Source organism: Tamandua tetradactyla, chromosome 8, assembly GCF_023851605.1.
Source record: "Tamandua tetradactyla isolate mTamTet1 chromosome 8, mTamTet1.pri, whole genome shotgun sequence".
Lineage (NCBI taxonomy): Eukaryota > Metazoa > Chordata > Mammalia > Pilosa > Myrmecophagidae > Tamandua > Tamandua tetradactyla.
Window position 1 is genome coordinate 66,132,877 of NC_135334.1, and position 18,874 is coordinate 66,151,750.

Here is an 18,874-nt window from a genome sequence, read left to right on the forward strand (position 1 = left end):
TTTGAGAGAAGGTCATAGAGAAAAGTTCCAGAGGAGCTGAGAGAGGAAGGCATTGAAGCCAAAAGCTGAAAGCAGTGAAATCCAGCAGAGAAAGACCAAAAGATTCTGGTCATGTGCCTTCCCATGTGACAGAGGTGTCCCAAATGCTGGTAGCCTTGCTTCAGAGAATATATCGTCCTGGTGATGCCTTAATTTAGTCATTTTCATGGCTTTAGGACTGTAAATTTATGACTTAATAAAACCCCATTGTAAAAGCCAACCCATTTCCAGTATATCACATTCTGGCAGCTTTAGCAAACTCAGACAACCACTTTGGAAAACAGTTTAGCATAATCTACTAATGCCAAAGATATGCCTACCATACTCAGCAATTCTACTCTATACAAATGCCTATCAATAGACATATACAAGAATGTACATAGCAGCATTACTTACATTAGCCTCAAGCTGGAAAGAATCCAAATGTCTATTGATAGCAACAGAATAGATAAATTGTAATAAAAAAAAGCAATGAAATACTCTACAACAATGAAAATGAATGAATAATGGCCCCACATAACAACTTAGATAAATCTCACTATAGTTTTCAGTGAAAAAGTCAGACATAAAAGAACATATATGATTGCATTTATAGGAAGTTCAAAAACAAAGAAAAGTAATATAAAGTTTTAATATTGGGGAGGAAAGAGAGTTGTTTACTGGAAAGGGCCTTAACAGTCTTATGGGATGTTGATTGTGTTCCATTTTGTGACCTGGGTAGTAATCACATAGGCATACTGTGCTGGTTTGAACCTATTATTTACCCCAGAAAAGCCACGCCCTTTAATCCTCATTTAATATTGTTGGGTAGATTCTTTTTTATTGTTTCCATGGAGATATGACCCACCCAACTGTGGGTGGTAACTTTTGATTAGATGGTTTCCATGGAGATATGTCTCTGTCCATTCAAGGTGAGGTGCTTTAAGAGGAAACTGTTCTGGAAAAAGCTTTAGAGCTCAAGAGCCACCAGAACTGACAGAGTCATCAGAACAGACAGAGCCCAAGGGAAGCCATTGACGAGAAAGCTAACGGATCTCCCCATGTGCCTGTCCAGCTGAGAGAGAAACTCTGAACATCACTGGCCTTCTTGAACCAGGGTATCTTTCCCTGAATGTCTTAGATTGGACATTTTTATAGCCTTGTTTTAATTTGGATATTTTCAGGGCCTTAGAACTGCAAACTTGCAACTTTTTTTAAAAGCCATTCCATTTCTGGCGTATCACATTCCAGAAGATTACAAACTAGAATATATATGCTTTATAATAAATCGTTGAGCCATTCATTGAGCCAAATGTTTTTATGTACTTTTCTGCACAAGTGTTATATGTTGCAGTAGAAAAGTAAAGAAAGTAAGCATACATTAACAGGTATTTAGTGGTATTTCAGTGAATACGTTTAGTAGGAGCACATTGTGTTTCATAGATAAATTATTACCAATTTTATATTTATGTTATAAAAATTTTAAAAGAATCAAAAACTGCTTTTTCTGGTGTTTTAGCATGTTTGGAGATTGAATTTTCTGTTTCTTTATTTCAAGTGAGAATATATTCCTATTGCTGGTATGTACCCACTTAGGCAATAATTTTGGATACTGTGATAATAATTATGTCAGGCTTTTCCTCAGTGTTTGTTAAATTACTGGTTTTATCTTCTAATTCTGAAACCTCTTTGCCATACAGTAATCAAAGTAAAAACAATCCTGTTTCTGAGTCTCATTTTGGCAAAAATGAAGACAGTAAAGTTCAAGTTGTACCCTGTATGAAAAAAACAACCTCCTCAGCTTCCTGGTGCTACATATACTCAGAGGAGTTCCTTATCTTCCTCTTGGTTATATTTGCTGAGATTAATAGAAATGAAGCTGTTTCTCATGAAATATGTTAATACCTATCTCACATCACCAGCACAAAAATAGACTTAAGTGGGCGGGCCACAGTGGCTCAGCAGGTAAGAATGCTTGCTTGCCATGCCTGAGGACCTGGGTTCGATTCCTGGTGCCTGCCCATGTTAAAAAAAAAAAATAGACTTAAGTGATACTATGTCAGGAGGGTGGCCATATAATTGTATCAGCTAGAAATAAATTTAAAGGTTTAGTTTACAGTGTGCCACATAATATGGTGTGAATATGTGTTTTTCTTACCAAGGAATTCAGAATAGTAATGTGGTGATGATTTCTAGTATTTCTAGCCTATCAGTAGTAATTTCTAATATTCTTAGACTTATGGTATGTATTTCTTCCACTGTCATCCCATCTTCAATGTATTCACCCCTTGAATATTTTCAGTTCTTTGGAAGAAATAGTAGAATATAAAAGAATGCTTTAGTATATCTTGCTTTAAGATATTTAAAAAAAAATACTGTACATTGAGATAAATTTTGAAATCAGAGCTTTCATTCATTTTGAAAAGTATTTCTGATATAGGCTAGTAAAAAAGCTTGGCATCTCATTACTCTTCTCGTGCTTCTTGTTGGTTCTTGTTAGTATGGGGTTTTGATGGTGCATAAAAGACAGAGGCCCTTTAATGTTTTATTCATCATCAGTGTAAAATGACTTATTTTTGCATAGCAACTAAAATTGTTTATGACTTTTTAATAGTCTCTGTTTATTAAAGCATGGTGATTTTTTTAGCAATCATTATATATTTTTCAAATGAATTATGAGAGTGGGTCAACCAAGGTGGCACATAAAACACACTAAAGTCTGTTCCCTTCACAGATCCTTCGAACAACTAGCAAAACCTGGCAGAGTTATCTTCCTTAGAACTCTGGAAAATAAAGGAGGCAGTAACTGGGAAATCCCAAATCAAGAAAATACAACTTTAAAAAAATGGTCGGAGAAGCCCCTGGCACCCTTGCTGGCCGCCCCACTCCATCTGCAGTACAGATGAAGCCAACCTGTCACTCCCATTGTGGACCCCAGTCCTCTTCTGGAGGAAGCAGTGTAACTCTTAAGTCATACTGCAGTTCTTTATATTCCAGTCTGTTGGGTGGCATCCTGAAATACTGAATCAGGAAACTTGGTCTCTCGTTTACCCTCCCAGAACTTGCCCTGCCGGCAAAAGGAACCAACAGGCAGCTTAAAGCAGTGTTAGAAACAAAGTCAAAGTGACCTGCAGCAAAGAATTATATGCTTTAAATCATACAGCAGAGCACTCAAAGGGGAATAAAGTCCATTTCATACAGAGTAGAAAGGACATTCAAATTCCTGTAAACAGGATTTCTTAAAGCTACCAAGAAGCGCAATCACAGGACAAGACTCAGGCTCAGGAAAGAGAGAAACGATCCTGCATCTCATATATGCCTCAGGCTGATCTTTTTTTTTTAAAGCCATTTTATTAAGCTATATCATATACCATCCAAAGTGTACGGTCATTGGATTTAGTATAATCACAGAATTGTACATTCATCACCCCAATTTAGAACATTTGCAATACTCCAAAAAGAAAGCCTTATCCCCCCTAGCAGTCACCTCTCAATCCCTCTACCCTTCCCCAGCCCTATATAATCACTAATGTAATGCTGTCTCTATAGATTTATTTATATTTGCATTTTATACAAATGAAATTATAGCATGTATAGTACTTGGTATCTGGTTTCTTTCACTTAGCATAATTTTTTTAATGTTTTGCTTTATTTCATATTAGAGAAATTATAGGTTTACTTAAAAGTTGTATAAATAATGCAGTGTTGCCCTATACCCCCATTCAAGTTTGTTAGCTGACAGAATGGCTTTTAAAAGGGAGGATTTATTAAGTTACAAGTTAACAGTTCTAAGGCTGTGAAAATGTCCCAATTAAAGCAAGTCTATAAAAATGTCCAAATTAAGGCACCAACAAGAAGTTAACCTTTATTCAAGAAAGGCCGATGAAGTTCAGGGTTTCTCTCTCAACCAGAAAGGCACATAGTGAATATGGCGACTTCTACTAGTTTTCTCTCCAGACTTTGTTTCATGAAGGTAGCCCGGGGGCGTTTTCTTTCTTCATCTCCAAAGGTCTCTGGCTATGTGTGCTCTTGTGGTTCTCATGGCTCTCCAGCTTTTTCCAAAGTGTTTCCTCTTTAAAAGATTCCAATCAACTAATCAAGACCCACCTGGAATAGGTAGAGTCACATCTCCCTCTAATTGAAGGCTAATATCCACAGTTGGGCCTGTCACATCTCTATGGAGATAAACTAAGCAAGTTTCCAATGTATAGTGCTAAATAGGGATTAAAAGAAATGGCTGCCTCCACAGGACAAATCAGGATTAAAGCATGGCTTTTCCTTTCAAACCAGCACCTCCCCTCCCCCCATTGTTGACACTTTGCTTAATTGGTATTTCCTTTATGGAAGATAATGCCTATAAATTGGTCTTTTGCCCATTTTTAAATTGGGTTGTCTTTTTGTATAGTAGGATTTCTTTATTTATTCTGGATATTAAACCCTTAGTCGGATATGTGGTTTCCAAATATTTTCTCCCATTGAGAAAATGCTTTTTGTCTTTTTGACAAAGTCCTTTGAAGGATGAAAGTCTTCTATTTTAAGGGGTCTTGTTTAACTGTTTTTGTTTCATTGCTTGTGCTGCCTTGAGTTAAAGTTTAAGAAACCACCACCTATCACAAGATCTTGAAGATTCTTCCCTACATATCCTTGTAGGAGTTTTATGGTCCTTACTCTTATATCATGTCTTTGATTCAGCTTGAATTAGATTTTGTAAAGGTAAGATAAGGGTCCCCTTTCATTCTTTTGCATATGGCTATCCAGTTCACCTAGCACTGCTTGTTGAAGAGGCTGTTCTCTCTCAATTGAGTGGATTGGCAGCCTTGTCAGAAATCACTTGAACAAGCTAGGGCCTATAGTCAACAGTAACATTGTAATATGCTTCCACTGAATGTTGTAGAGGCATTGTGCCAAAACTGAATGTCAGCAGGCAGGGGATATGGAAGAGAGGTATGGGATTCTTTGTGGAAGAAAAGGAAATGTCTTCACATAGATTATGGTGGTGAAGGCATGCTATATGATTATATCAAAAACCATTGATTTTTTACTTATTTATGATGTGCAAATAAAACTGTTTAAAAATGGACATAGAGAAACAAGTGCTAGAGAAAATGTGGAGAGGGAGATATAGCTATTTACTGGTGGTAGGGAAGTTGAGAGGTGCAGCTTCTCAGGAGGGCAGTGTGGAGGTTCCACAGGAGAGTAGAGGTGGGGTTGCCATATGATCCTATAACACTGTTGCTAGGTATATACTGGCAGGAACTGAGAGTGGGGACACAAATGGACATTTGCACACTGGTGTTTATGGTGGCAGTGATCATGATTTGCACTGGATGGAAGTGGCCTAAGGGTACATCTACTGAGGATTGGAAGGAGGAACTGTGTTTACATACAACAGACTATTGAGTGGCTGCAAGAAGGAATGAAGTTGTGAGACATGCAACTAGGTGAATGAACCTTAAGGACAGTATGTTGAATGAAATGTCAGAAACAAAAAGGCACATATTATCGTGCCTCACTCATTATGGACTAACTAGAATATACAGACTCAGTGAATTGAAGTCAAGAACATGGGTTATTAGGTTGGGGCCAATTGTAAAGGGCCCTAGATTATAAACTCTTACAGCAGTCATATATGTTTAGGAGTTGTAACTGATAAAGAACAGAGTTATGAGTGGAGACAAGACTGAAAATTAGGGTTAAAATAAGTTATGAAAAACAGATTTTTTTGTGTGTACAAGGGAGGAGAGAAATAATTTTTAGCAGAAATAATTACAATACAAATTATAAACTGAAGAAGTGAAAGAAAAGAGAAATGTTTGTATTCTTCCAAATCTGCTGGGCCTTATTTGGAAATATAGTGTCAGAACACTTCTTCACTAAGTAGTGAGTATCACAGAACGTAACGTATCTTTTACTTTGAGATCCCATCGTATGTCAGTGCAAATGTTTGGTCTTGTGTAATAAAAAGTCCTTGGAAATAGTACCCTTTAGTGGGATTCAGTGGGGCTAATAGAATTCAAGGATGGATTTTAAAAAGAAGAAATGATAGGACCTCTAGGGCTAGTATCAAAGTAAATTTGAAAAATAATAGGCAGTTTCAAAATAAATGAATAATTTTAATGAATCCAATTAGTAATTTTTATAACAAACTTCTCATTCACATACATACAAATACATAAAATGCAGTAGTTTAAAGCAACTAAGAAATTAAATGATACCTTTATTTCATATGTTTTCATAATTCAATGATATTTAGTTCCTAAGTCTGTTAAAAGTAGTCTTCTTACATTTCCTGTATTGCATATTTAAAATTATTTTTATTGCATTTGCAGTTACTGCACCACTAGCCAATACAGTAAAACGTTTTCAAATAAATGTACAGTTTGAAAGTTGAGTAATTTAGCTTCCTAGTCATAACTTGATCCAGAGCCTTTCTTCATTGTACTTATATAAATTGTATTTGATCTCAAAGGGAAAGATGTTTATTTGGTGCAAAATTTATATTTTGGGTAACACGTTATCTAATTTAATTTGTATGGTCAGTTTACTTGAACACTATAAGTACAGGGTATCTTGAATAGGATGTCATCTTTTGTTCGTTTGTCCAGGTTAGTGTGATGCCCTGATATATCCCAGTGTAATTAGGGCAATGAATAAAAAAGTATTTGCAAAGTCCCTGTTCTAGTTTGTTAGCTGCCAGAATGCAATATACCAGAATCAGAATGGCTTTTAAAAAGGGAAATATAATAAGTTGCTGGTTTACAATTCTAAGGCTGAAAAAATGTCCCAATTAAAACAAGTCTATAGAAATGGCCAGTCAAAGGCATCCAGGGAAAGATACCTTGGTTCAAGAAGGCCAATGAAGTGCAGGGTTTCTCTCTCAAGTGAGAAGGCACATGGTGAACACAGTCAGAGTTTCTTTCTCTGGAAGGGCACATGCAAACACAGCGTCATCTGCTAGCTTCTTCTGGCTTCCTGTTTCATGAAACTCCCCGGGAGACATTTTCCTTTTTCATCTCCAAAGACTGCTGGCTGGTTGACTCTGCTTCACATGGCTATATCATTCTGCTCTGCTCTCTCTCTGAATATCCCATTGTCCAAAATGTTTTCTCTTTTATAGGACTTCAAAAACTAATCAAGACCCACCCAAGTGGGTGGAGACACACCTCTACCTAATCCAATTTAACAACCACTCTTGATTAAATCACATCTCCGGGGAGATGATCTAATTACAGTTTCAAGCATACAATACTTAATAGGGATTAGAAGAAACGGCTGCCTTTACAAAAGGGGATTAGGATTAAAACACCACTTTTCTAGAGGGTACATACATCATTTCAAACCAGCACAGTCCCCTTGTGGGGTATTGGGGAGAAAGGAGGAAATATTCACCTTCCCCATTGGGAGAATTCCTGATATTCTCACAAGCAGTGGGGACAAGCAAATCAATAGGTTGAACCCTCAATCTTGAGAGTTCCTGCAAAGGAAAAGCTAAGCCTATTTATAATTATCCCTAGAGTCACCCCAGTGAATCTCTTTTGTTGCTCAGATGTAGCCTCTCTCTATAAGCCAGCTCAACAGGTGAACTCAGTGTTCTCCCCCCTACAGGGAACATGAATCCCAGGGGTGTAAATTCTGGCAATGTAGGACAGAACTCCTGGAGATAAGCCAAGGCCTGGCATCTTGGGATTGAGAAAGCCTTCCTGACCAAAAGAGGGAAGAGAATAATGAGACAAAATATAGTCTCAGTGGGTGAGAGATTTCAAACAGTCAAGAGGTTATCCAGGAGGTTATTCTTATGCATCATATAGATATCACTTTTTAGTTTCTGGTGTATTGGAGTGGCTGGAGAGAAATGCCTGAAACCATTGAGCTGTGTTCCGTAGCCTTGATTCTCTAAGACAAATGTGTATAACTATATGGCTTTTACAGTGTGACCTTGTGTCTGATGCTCTTTTTATTCAGGGTATGGACAGATGAGTGAAAAAAAATGGATAAAAGTATAAATAAATTATAGGGGGGATAAGGGGTAAAATAAATTGAGTAGATGGAAATACTAGTGGTCAATGAGAGTGAGGGGTACGGGGTATGGGATGTATGCGTTTTTTCTTTTTATTTCTTTTCCTGGAGTGATGCACATGCTCTAAAAATGATCATAGTGATGAAGGCACAGCTCGATGATGATAGTGTAAGCCATTGATTGTGAAGATTTGTGAAGATATGTGAAGATTTCTCTCAAAATCGTTTTTCAGCTAACTCTTCCAATAAATGCTTAGTGTTATGTTTCCTACCTATTTCAAGTGGAGTAATCATCCTTTCTATATTGTAAGTCATAAAAATCTTGAAGTCTGATTGCTCATCATTTATTTTAAAGATAAGATCCTGGTCTTCTACCTCAGTGTTTTGATGAAAAATAAATGAAATATGTTTAAAATTACTTTATAAAAGAATGTGTTCTGAAGCATTATTATTAATATTTTAATAATATGAAAACACAGTCTAGAGACTATTCCCTTTAGAAAATTAAATCTCAATTAATAGAATTTTAAGAGATTACATTATTTTTCAGATTAAACGTTTTTAATTCATAACTTTTGCCTCAGCTTCCCCTCAATCAAAATCCTATTTTAGGGAAGAGTGTATTTTGTGACAAAAGTACTTTGTCTTTGGTTTTTTTTGTTTTCAAAATATGAAGCAGACTTCCCTGATTTTATCACTTTCCAAGTAGGCAGTTTCTTTTTCAGGTGTGTGCTGAGAATTACCTTCATTATCATGAGCATGACCTGTTCTTACAAAGGTTTAATTGCATTATGATTTTTACTTGTGACAAATATGTGACTATGAAAAGCAAACCAAAACATTTAATAGCTTTATGTGGCTTTTGTTCTTTATTTGCAGCCTTCAAGCACAATAAAGTTACCTGAGGAGAATTTCTTCAATGTTCCTGCTTTCTTAACTGTCTCAGGACAACTTCATCTAGAAGTGATGTCTGGGTACAGAATTTTTTTTTTCTCTTTTGCTTATTGGACTATTGTTTGTGATTTGGGTGATTGGGAAATAATGCTTCCCATCCTGGTGCTCAAACCTAAAAATTGAAGTTAGTCTTTATGATTTGTCCACGAGTCCAGAAGTTCATTTACACTGACAATTTGAAAATATCTAAGTTCTTACTATGAAATCACATTAGTATAGACTTGTTTTTAGTGAAAAATGTAACTGAAGATGCTCAATTGTGATTTTTTTTCTTTTTACTGATCTTTACGGCCTAAATTCAAACATATAATTAAAATTTAAACATAATTAGTCAGGTTTACTAAAATAAAGTGCATGCCTGAACCAGGTATTAATCCATTTCATTAAAAAAGGGGATGTACATGAAGCAGATAGAAGAAATTTTTATAAGTCATTTAGTAAAAAAATAAAATTAGCATATAGCGCTACCATGGTTGACATTGTGACAATTTAGAAAGTCTTAGAAGTCAGAGCACATTAATTATAGCCACTGTCAGACCTCTGGCAAATTGCTATAATCTTTTGGGCTCACCTTTTTCTTTCTTTAAAAGAGAGGATTGGACAAGCAGTTCTCTAAGGTCTTGTCTAACTCTAATATTCTTTGATTGTGTGGATAATTTCTGAATGCTGATTCAACAGTACTAAAAATTTTTTTTATAAAATTATTTCAGATTCCTAGTGGCTAAAAAAATACCATAAAATGGGGCTGCTTAACAATAGGAATTTATTGGTTCATGGTTTTGAGACTAGGAGAAGTCCATAATCAAGGAGTCAGCAAGGCATGCTTTGTCCTCAGAGACTGGCATTCTGGAGCTGGCTGCTGGCAATCCTTAGTCCTTAGCTTTTTCATCACATGGCAGTACACATGGCTGCATCTTCTCCTTTTTCTTCCATGTTCCGTTGACTTCCAGTTTCTGGGTGCTCCTTGTGACTTTCTCTCTCTGTCTCATTTCATTGTTCGTTTAAAAGACTCCAATAATCTGAATTAAAACCCTACCTGATTTACTTAGGCCGCACATTAACTGTAGTAATATCTTGAAAAGATCTTATTTGCACTGGGTCCACACACGTCAGAATATGGGCCCAATACAAAGAATATGTCCAAACTGGGATGCACAATTCATTCCACCTCCAGAACAAAGAAAACAATGAAAAAATCCTTATTTTCTCATATTGTGACTGGGAACTTAAAAGTCTCTGCAGGAAATGGCTAGAGTGAGGAGAGTCATCTTTATGTGTTTTCCATTGTTCTAAAATGCACAGATGGAAAAACTCAGGAGATACGTAATAGAGTAATTTGTATGTTTATTTATGTATATACTTCCCTGGTAGGATGGAGAAACGATGCTGGTATAAAGACGATATTGTAAATAACATGTAATTACTTAGATTATTTTCTTTGAGACAGAATGATGTTATTCACTAATTCCATTTACCAAATAAGTAGAAGTAGTATCAGAAAATTCTCTAGAAAAATTATCACAGTATTCCTGTGAGATTTTAGAATGTAGCTGTGTCATTGAAAGTTCCTAAAGCCTGTAAAAAATATAATTTTCAAAAAATTTAGAGCATAAGTCTCATACAAATATAAAATGAATATGTCAAAGTTTCCATTCAAGTCATTAATTACAGAGAGAATAAGTAAAATAATAGCAATTTTAGAATAAGATAAAGGAATTTTACAGTAGGATTGATTACTGAGAGATAAGTAAAATAATAAGCAATTTTAGAATAAGATAAAAGAATTTTACAGTAGGATTGTCAGGTTTGTGACAAACTAGTTAATATCTTGTAAACCAATAAATACTTACCTTTGAAGTTCTCTCTTCTATCTGGCAGTAATTATTTGCAGTTCTGCTGAACAAAAATCTACAGGTTAACATGTAACTTCACTTAGTTCAGATGTTTAATTCAATAGTAAATAGAATAGTGGAACAAAGTGCATTCCCCTAAATAATTAAATAACATTTAAATGGGTCTGTGTCCCCATATAACATAGAAAGAGTATGCCATTCAGTTTTGGCTTTATTTCTAAATAAAGTTTATTTCTAAACTTTGGATAACCTTTCTTAGCCTTTCAATATAATTTATTTTATCTATAAAGTTAGAGGCAAAGTATGTCCCCCATCAGTAGTGTCAAGTTACATGAAAGGTGTATATTACCCAAATATGTACTATTTATGAAAAGAAACAAGTACTTTGGGCTTTCTATTATAATAGAGATACAATAGTGTATTATATGTGTTCTTTCTTTCTCAGAACAGTGCAGTGAACCACAGTACATAGAATATGGTGAAACTCATCAGAAGAGTAAATTGATGAAATACAGGATTTTGTATTTTAAAATATGTTGCAAAGGGTGGGCCACAGTGGCTCAGCAGGCAGAGTTCTTACCTGCCATGACAGAGACCCAGGTTCTATTCCTGGTGCCTGCCCATGCAAAAAAAATACTGTTGTAAAGTATTTCTAAAATGTAATTCAAATGTTCCTACTTTAATATGCTTAGTTATAGGACTTTTAATATGCAGTACACCATTTTTCAGATCAGTGTAAGAAATTATCTTCTTTCTCTCAGCTTTGTTTTTTAATTTTATTTGAGAAACTTTAAATACAGTAAAATTGTTGTTAAATTTTAATGTGGACATTTTCCAAAAGGATATCTTTGTTGGTTCTTTTGGGTTTATGGTTAATTTTAGTTATTTTCTTAAATACTCTATTTTGAAATAATTTTTAGATTTATAGAAAAGTTGCAAAGTTAGTTTGAAGGGTTCCTCTATATCCTTGTTGTTTGCATCTTATATTACCATGGTATTCCCCTAGTGTTTGACAGTTTTTCAGTCTTTCTTGGTTTTTATGATCTTGATAGTCTTGAGTAGTGGCCAGGTATCCAGTAGAATGTACCTAAATCTGTATTTGTTTGATATTTTGCTCATGGTTAGACTAGGGTTAAGGGTTTTTGGAAAGAATACCATAGAAGTGAAGTGTTGTCCTCATCGAATCATTTCAGGGGGATTGTGACATCCATTTGGTGGTGTTAACCTCATTCTGTGGTGTTTTAGTTTGTTAAAGCTGCCAGAATGCAGCATTACCGGAGATATAGATCGGCTTTAATAAAGGGATTTATTTAGTTAAAAATTTATAGTTCTTCAGAGGAAAGGCAGTTAGCACATAACAATGTCTGCTGGCTTTCTGTCCTGGCTTCAGGGTTCCAGTGGCTTTCCTTGGGCGAGTGCTGAGATGAGGTATGCTGAGCTTCTGAGCTCTACTCTGACCTCTCTTTTTTAAGCCTCTAGCTAATTAAATTGAACCTCACTCATTGTGGAAGGCACTCCCTTAGCCCACCGCAAATGTAATCAGCCCTATAGATGAATTTCACATACTGATGAATTAAGTCCACAGAAATAGAACAAACGGGTATCATCACCCGGCCAAGTTGATGACTGAACCTAACTACCAGGTGATGATGCCCGTTTGTTCTGTTTCTGTGGAAAAGTTACCACTTTTGCCCTCTTTACTGTATCCTGTGAAAGTGAATCACTACTTCTACTACACCATCATTGGGAAAAAAAAGAAGAGTAGGAAGGGGTGGAATTAAGCATAACCGCCTGAAACAGGACTTCAGTTCTTCTGAATAGAAGATTTCTTGTCTCTTCCCTGTGGTTATTTATTTATTTATTAAATTGACATCAGTAGGAAGTCATGTTTATTTTATTATTTGGGTTGTAATTCAGTACGGTATTACTTCTTTTGTTGCTCATACCTGTTCTAGTTCTATCTATTTTTAACTCTTTCTGGTTCTTGTATCCCCCCCTTTTTTTTTTCTTAACATTATATATATTTTAGTTATGAGCCCTTTCATAACAGAGTGGCTTTCAATACTGTATGTATTGTACATTCTTATTTTCCATAATTCTGGGAATACATTTAAATTTTTAGTCAAAAAAAAAAAAAAAGGGTCACTGAAGGTGGGCCATGGTGGCTCAGCAGAAAGAGTTCTCATCTACCATGCTGGAGACCCAGGTTTGATTCCTGGTGCCTGCCCATGCAAAAAAGAAAAAAAAAAAGGTCAATGAATAATCCATATCGTATAACCCTGAATCTAACAAATAACAAAATGATGCATAGAAAAAAAAAAATCAAGGTTCCGTATGTGCAAAATTATTTTTCCAGTAGTATTCGTAGGGATTTTTTAATACTGGCATCATTACCTAATTGGAGATACACAGAACTATTTAATGAACCCATCATGCAACTTAAAAGTGTAGTTGAGGAGGCAAGGTATTTGTAAATGAAACATAAACCATTATCCTGAGACAATGTTCCCAGCCAAATTGTATCCCCTACAAAGATAGCTAATTTTGTGAAAAAGATACATCAATTTTTAACATTTACATATTATGAAATGAAATATAGATGTTTGTTGACTGGAGACACTAAGTAAGATAATCAAGAACTGTCCCCCTGTTTTTTGAACAAAATAAATAACATACAAAATAATAATTATTTACTGGTAATTTACTCCCACCCCCAATTTAGGATCTCTGTATAACTAAATTCTATCAGGTAAAACTAAGTTAAATAACTTGGGTTTTTTTTAAATCTCATTAAGTAACAGCACAAACCATTAGCACCTTTAAAGCAATGATTTTAGATTCCCAGGGGTTCTTAACATTTTTATGCCATGAACCCACTTGGAACTCCAGAAAAGCCTATGGACCTCTTCTTGGAATAGTGTTGCTGTTGTTGTTGTTTTTAACATTTTTTTATTGTGAAATATAACATATATGCAAAAACGTGAGCTTTTAGAGTTAAAGTTTAACAGGTAGTTAATAGACCAAATTTCAAAGTATGGTATCGGTTACAGTTCTGCAATTTCAGGTACTTCCTTCTAGCTGTTCTAATATACTAGAGACTAAAAAGAAATATCAGTATAATGATTGAGTAGTCATAATCATTTGTTAAATCTTATCTTTTCTGTTACACCTCCTCCCTTTCATTTGATCCTTCTTCTGATCATCAGGGATATTTGGCCAAACACACTTCTAACTTCTTTATGTTGAAAAAGGACATTGACATGCGGTAATGGGATGCAGCTGGTTGTTGTTCTTAGAAATTGGTAACTCAGGTTTTCAGGGCTTATTTCCATAGGAACCATCTGGAGTTTTAATGTTTCTCAAAAATAAACGAAGTGAATGAAAAGTAAGAGTAATAGAATCTCAGATAGAGCCCTGGGTACTCTTTAGAGTTTTCAGGAATATTGTTGACTGGGGCTTGGCATACTGTGGCAATTTGCAATATCTGGCTGAAGCTTACATAAGAGTAACCTCCAACATAACCTCTATTTGAAATATTTTAGCCAATGAAACCTTATTTTGCTCCATTTTTCCCCCCTTTTCATCAAGAGGATATTGTCAGTCCCATGATGCCCAGGCCAGGCACATCCCAGGGAGTCATGTCCCATGTTGCCAAGGAGACTTACAATACTGGAAGTCATGTCCCATGTAGGGGGGAGGGTAATGAGGTTATTTGTAGAGTTGGACTTAGAGAGAGAGGCCACATCTGATGAGCAAACAAAGAGGTTATCTGAAAGTGATTCACTGGGATAATTATAGCTAGGCTTAGCTTCCCTAGTATAGATATAAGTTTCATAAGAGCAAGCCTCAAGATTGAGGGCTTGGCCTATTAACTTGGGATTTCCTAATGCTTGAGAGAATATCAGAAAGTTTAATAGTTCCATATTTTTTCTCCAGCCCCTCAAGGACTTTACAAATGTTTTTTTATTATCTGCCCAACATACTCTAGAATGTTATCAGAGTATTACATTCAACTATACAGAATTACAAGATCTCGTTTCCTACTATGCAGCTATAAGGCAGAATAAAGTCATGAAGCATATAACAATGTGGATTAACCTTGAGGATATTATACTGAACAAAATTAGCCAGAAACCAAAGGACAAATACTGTATGGTCTCACTATTAACTAGTATTAATGAGTGAGTTTTGAGAGTTAAAATTAAGAAAACAGATTTCAGGAGATAGAAAGAGGTCAAGATTGGGATTTGGTGCTGAAGGAATACAGATTGTACAACAGGACTGTTTGTAAAAATTCAGAAATGGATAGCACAGTACTATCTGATGGTAGCACAGTAATGTAAGTTCACTGAATGAAGCTGAATGTATGGTTGAGGGAGAAGGGCTAGTGGCATGTATAAAACCAGGAAGAAAGACAGAGGATAAAGGCTGGGATGGTATAATTTAGGAATGCTTAGAGTGGACAATGATGGTGATTAAATTTACAAATATGAAAACATTTTTGCCTGAGGGAGAACAAATGCATATCAACATTGCAAGGGGGTAAAAATGCAAGCTATAGTCTGTAGTTACCAGTAATATTGTAATATGTTTCCACTGAATGTAACAAAGGGATTATGCCAAAACTAAATGTCAACAAGCAGGGACCATGGGGGATGGGTATGGATTCTATATGGAAAAAAAGGAAATGTCTTCATATAGATTAAAATGATAAAGACATGTCTATTTACTTAGGTTGGATTGTATGACGTGCGAATAAAATTGTTTAAAAATGAACAAAGAGAAACAAGTGCTAGAGAAAATGTGGAGAAAGAGATGTTCTTATTCACTGTTGGTAGGGAAGCTGAGCATTTGTTTCAGCCCTTCTAGATGGCAGTGTGGTTGTTCCACAGGGGGCTAGGGGTAGGTTGCCATATGATTTTGCAACTCCTTTGCTAGGTATATACCTGGAGGAACTGAGAGTCGGGATACAAATGGACATTTGTACACTGGTGTTTATGGTGGCAGTGCTCGGAATTCCCAATGGATGGAGGTAGCCTGAGGGTACAACTGAGAAATGGCAAGGGGGAACTGGTATTTACATACAACAGACTTCTGAGTGGCTGCAAGAAGAAATGAAATTGTGAGACAGGCAGTTAGGTGAATGAACTTAAGTACAGTATATTGAATGAAACGTTAGAAACAAAGAGACAAATATTATCTTGCCTCACTTGTATGAATTAATTACAATATACAAACTCAGTGAATTGAAGTCAAGAGCATGGGTTATCAGGTTGGGCCTATTGTAAATGTTCCTAGTTTGTAAGCTCTTAGAGCAGTCACTTATATTTAGGAATTGTAACTGATACTTCTAAATTCTGAGATACTGAGCTGCTTGTATATAACCTGGCTGTTCACTGAAATTTCGGGTGTTTATGTGACACCTGAGACTCAGAATTAGAGCACTGCAGCTATTAAAGTCAGCATTGCCCCATTCAGCAACTATTAAAAAGTAATCAGACTTCAACTAGAGATATGAATGAAGCTGATCTGGATAGGACTAACATAAATCAGAATACTGGGTAAAGGATGATATGGTCCATATTTTCAAATTTTAACTTTGCTCATGATTAAAAGGAAAAAAATTATCTGGTGCAAAATTTATGTTTTGGGTAGCACATTATCTAATTTAACTTGTATGGTCAGTTTACTTGAACATCATAATTATATGACATATAATTATGATATGGGACATGACATCTTGTTGATTTGTACAGAATATAGTGTGGTGGCCTGATATATCCCAGAGTAATTTGGGCAGCAAATAAAAAAGTATTTGCAAAGTCCCTGTGCTGGTTTGAAAGGATGTATGTCCCCTAGAAAAGCCATGTTTTAATCTAAATTCCATTTCATAAAGGCAGAATGATCCCTATTCAATACTGTATGTTTGAAACTGTAATCAGATCATCTCCCTGGAGATGTGATTTAATCAAGAGTGGTTGTTAACCTGGATTAGGTGATGACATGTCTCCACCCTTTTGGGTGGGTCTTGATAAGTTTCTGGGGTCCTATAAAAGAGGAAACATTTTGGAGAATGGAAGGAGATTTGGAGAGAGCAGAGAATGCTGCAGTACCACAAAGCAGAGAGACCACAAGCCAGCGACCTTTAGAGATGAAGAAGGAAAATGCCTCCTGGGGAGCTTCATGAAACCAGTAGCCAGGAGAGAAAGCTAACAGATGATGCTGTGTTTACCATGTGCCCTTCCAGCTGAGAGAGAAGCCCTGACTGTGTTCGCCATGTGCCTTCTAACTTGAGAGAGAGACCTTGAACTTCATCGGCCTTCTTGAGCCAAGGTATCTTTCCCTGGATGCCTTTGATTGGACTTTTCTATAGACTTGTTTAATTGGGATATTTTCTCGTCCTTAGAACTGTAAACTAGCAGCTTATTAAATTCCCCTTTTTAAAAGCCATTCTGTTTCTGGTATATTGCATTCTGGCAGCTAGCAATCTAGAATAGTCCCCTTGAGGGACTGGGGAGAAAGGTGGAAATATTCAACTTCCCCATCTGGGGAATTCTTGATAGTCTTGCAAGCAGTGGGGTCAACCCAGTCAATAGACTCAGCCTTCAATCTTGGGGCTCACCCCTATGAAGTTTATTCCTACAAAGTTAAAGCTAAGCCTACTGGTAATTATGCCGAAGAATCAACCCCAGAGAAACTCTTTTGTTGTTCAAATATAGCTCTCTCTCTAAGCTAACTTGGCAGGTGAACTCACTGCCTTCCCCCTATGTGGGACATGACTCTCAGGGGTGTAGGTCTCCCTGGTAACATGGGACCTGACTCCCAGGGATGAACCAGGACCTGGCATCATGGAAATAAGAAAGTCTTCTTGACCAAAAGGGGGAAGAAAGAAATGAGGAAAAATAAAGTTTCAGTGGCTTAGAGATTTCAGAGTCAAGAGGTTATCCTTTTTCATGCAATAATTTATAGGTAAATTTACCTCTCAGCACTGCCTTTTTTGCACCTTTAAGTTTTTTATATATTTTCCTTCACCTCATGAGATTTCCTAATTTTATTTGTGATTTTCTCTTTAAATGATTGGTTGCTTAACAGAATGTTAATTTCCATTTACTTGTGAATTTTCCATTTCTTCCCCTCTTTTTGATTTCCAACTTCATTCCACTGTAGTCAGAGAATATATACTGTATGATTTAATAGTTTTCAGCTCATCAAGATTTGTTTTGTGACCTAACGTACAGTCTGTCATTGAAAATGATTTATATGCACTCAAGAAAAATGTCTTTTCTGTTTTTGTTGGGTCAAGTCTTCTATTTATGTTTGTTAGGTCTAGTTGGTTTTGAGTATTGTTCAAGTCTGTATTTCATTATGGCCCTTCTGAGTAGTTGTTCTTCCCATTATTGAAAGTGGTATGTTAAAGACTACTGTATTAGTTAGGGTTCTCTAGAGAAACAGAATCAACAGGGAACACTTGCAAATATAAAATTTATGAAAGTGTCTCACGTGACCGTAGGAACGCAGAGTCCAAAATCCACAGGGCAGGCTGCGAAGCCGACGACTCCAATGGATGGCCTGGATGAACTCCACAGGAGAGGCTCACCAGCCAAAGCAGGAATGCAACCTGTCTCCTCTGAGTCCTCCTTAAAAGGCTTCCCATGATTGGATTTAGCATCACTAATTGCAGAAGACACTCCCCTTTGGCTGATTACAAATGTAGCTGACGTGATCATGACCTAATCCTATGAAGTGTCCTCATTGCAACAGACAGGCCAGCACTTGCCCAATCAGATGAACAGGTACCACAACTTGGCCAAGTTGACACCTGTCCCTAACCATGACAACTACTATGAATTTAGAACTGTTATTTTCTCCTTTCAATTCTATCAGTTTTTGCTTAAAATTTTGGGGCTCTGTTGTTAGGTCCATGTATGTTTATAATTTTTACATCTTCTTGTTGAATTAACTCCTTTATCAGTGTGTAATGACTGTCTTTGACCCTAGTAATGCTTGTGATATAAAGCCTATTTCATCTTGTA

General features: G+C 36.2%; 1 protein-coding gene across 4 annotated transcripts in view; it reads left to right on the plus strand.

The window, feature by feature from the left end:
• Positions 1 to 18,874, plus strand: part of NARS2 (asparaginyl-tRNA synthetase 2, mitochondrial) — a 199,960-nt gene that overhangs the window by 84,928 nt on the left and 96,158 nt on the right. For all 4 annotated transcript variants that reach the window (XM_077113456.1, XM_077113453.1, XM_077113454.1 and 1 more), the window contains one exon: positions 8,914 to 9,008. In XM_077113456.1, coding sequence (XP_076969571.1) covers positions 8,914 to 9,008 — 95 coding nt within the window. The remainder of the gene's footprint in view (positions 1 to 8,913; positions 9,009 to 18,874) is intronic.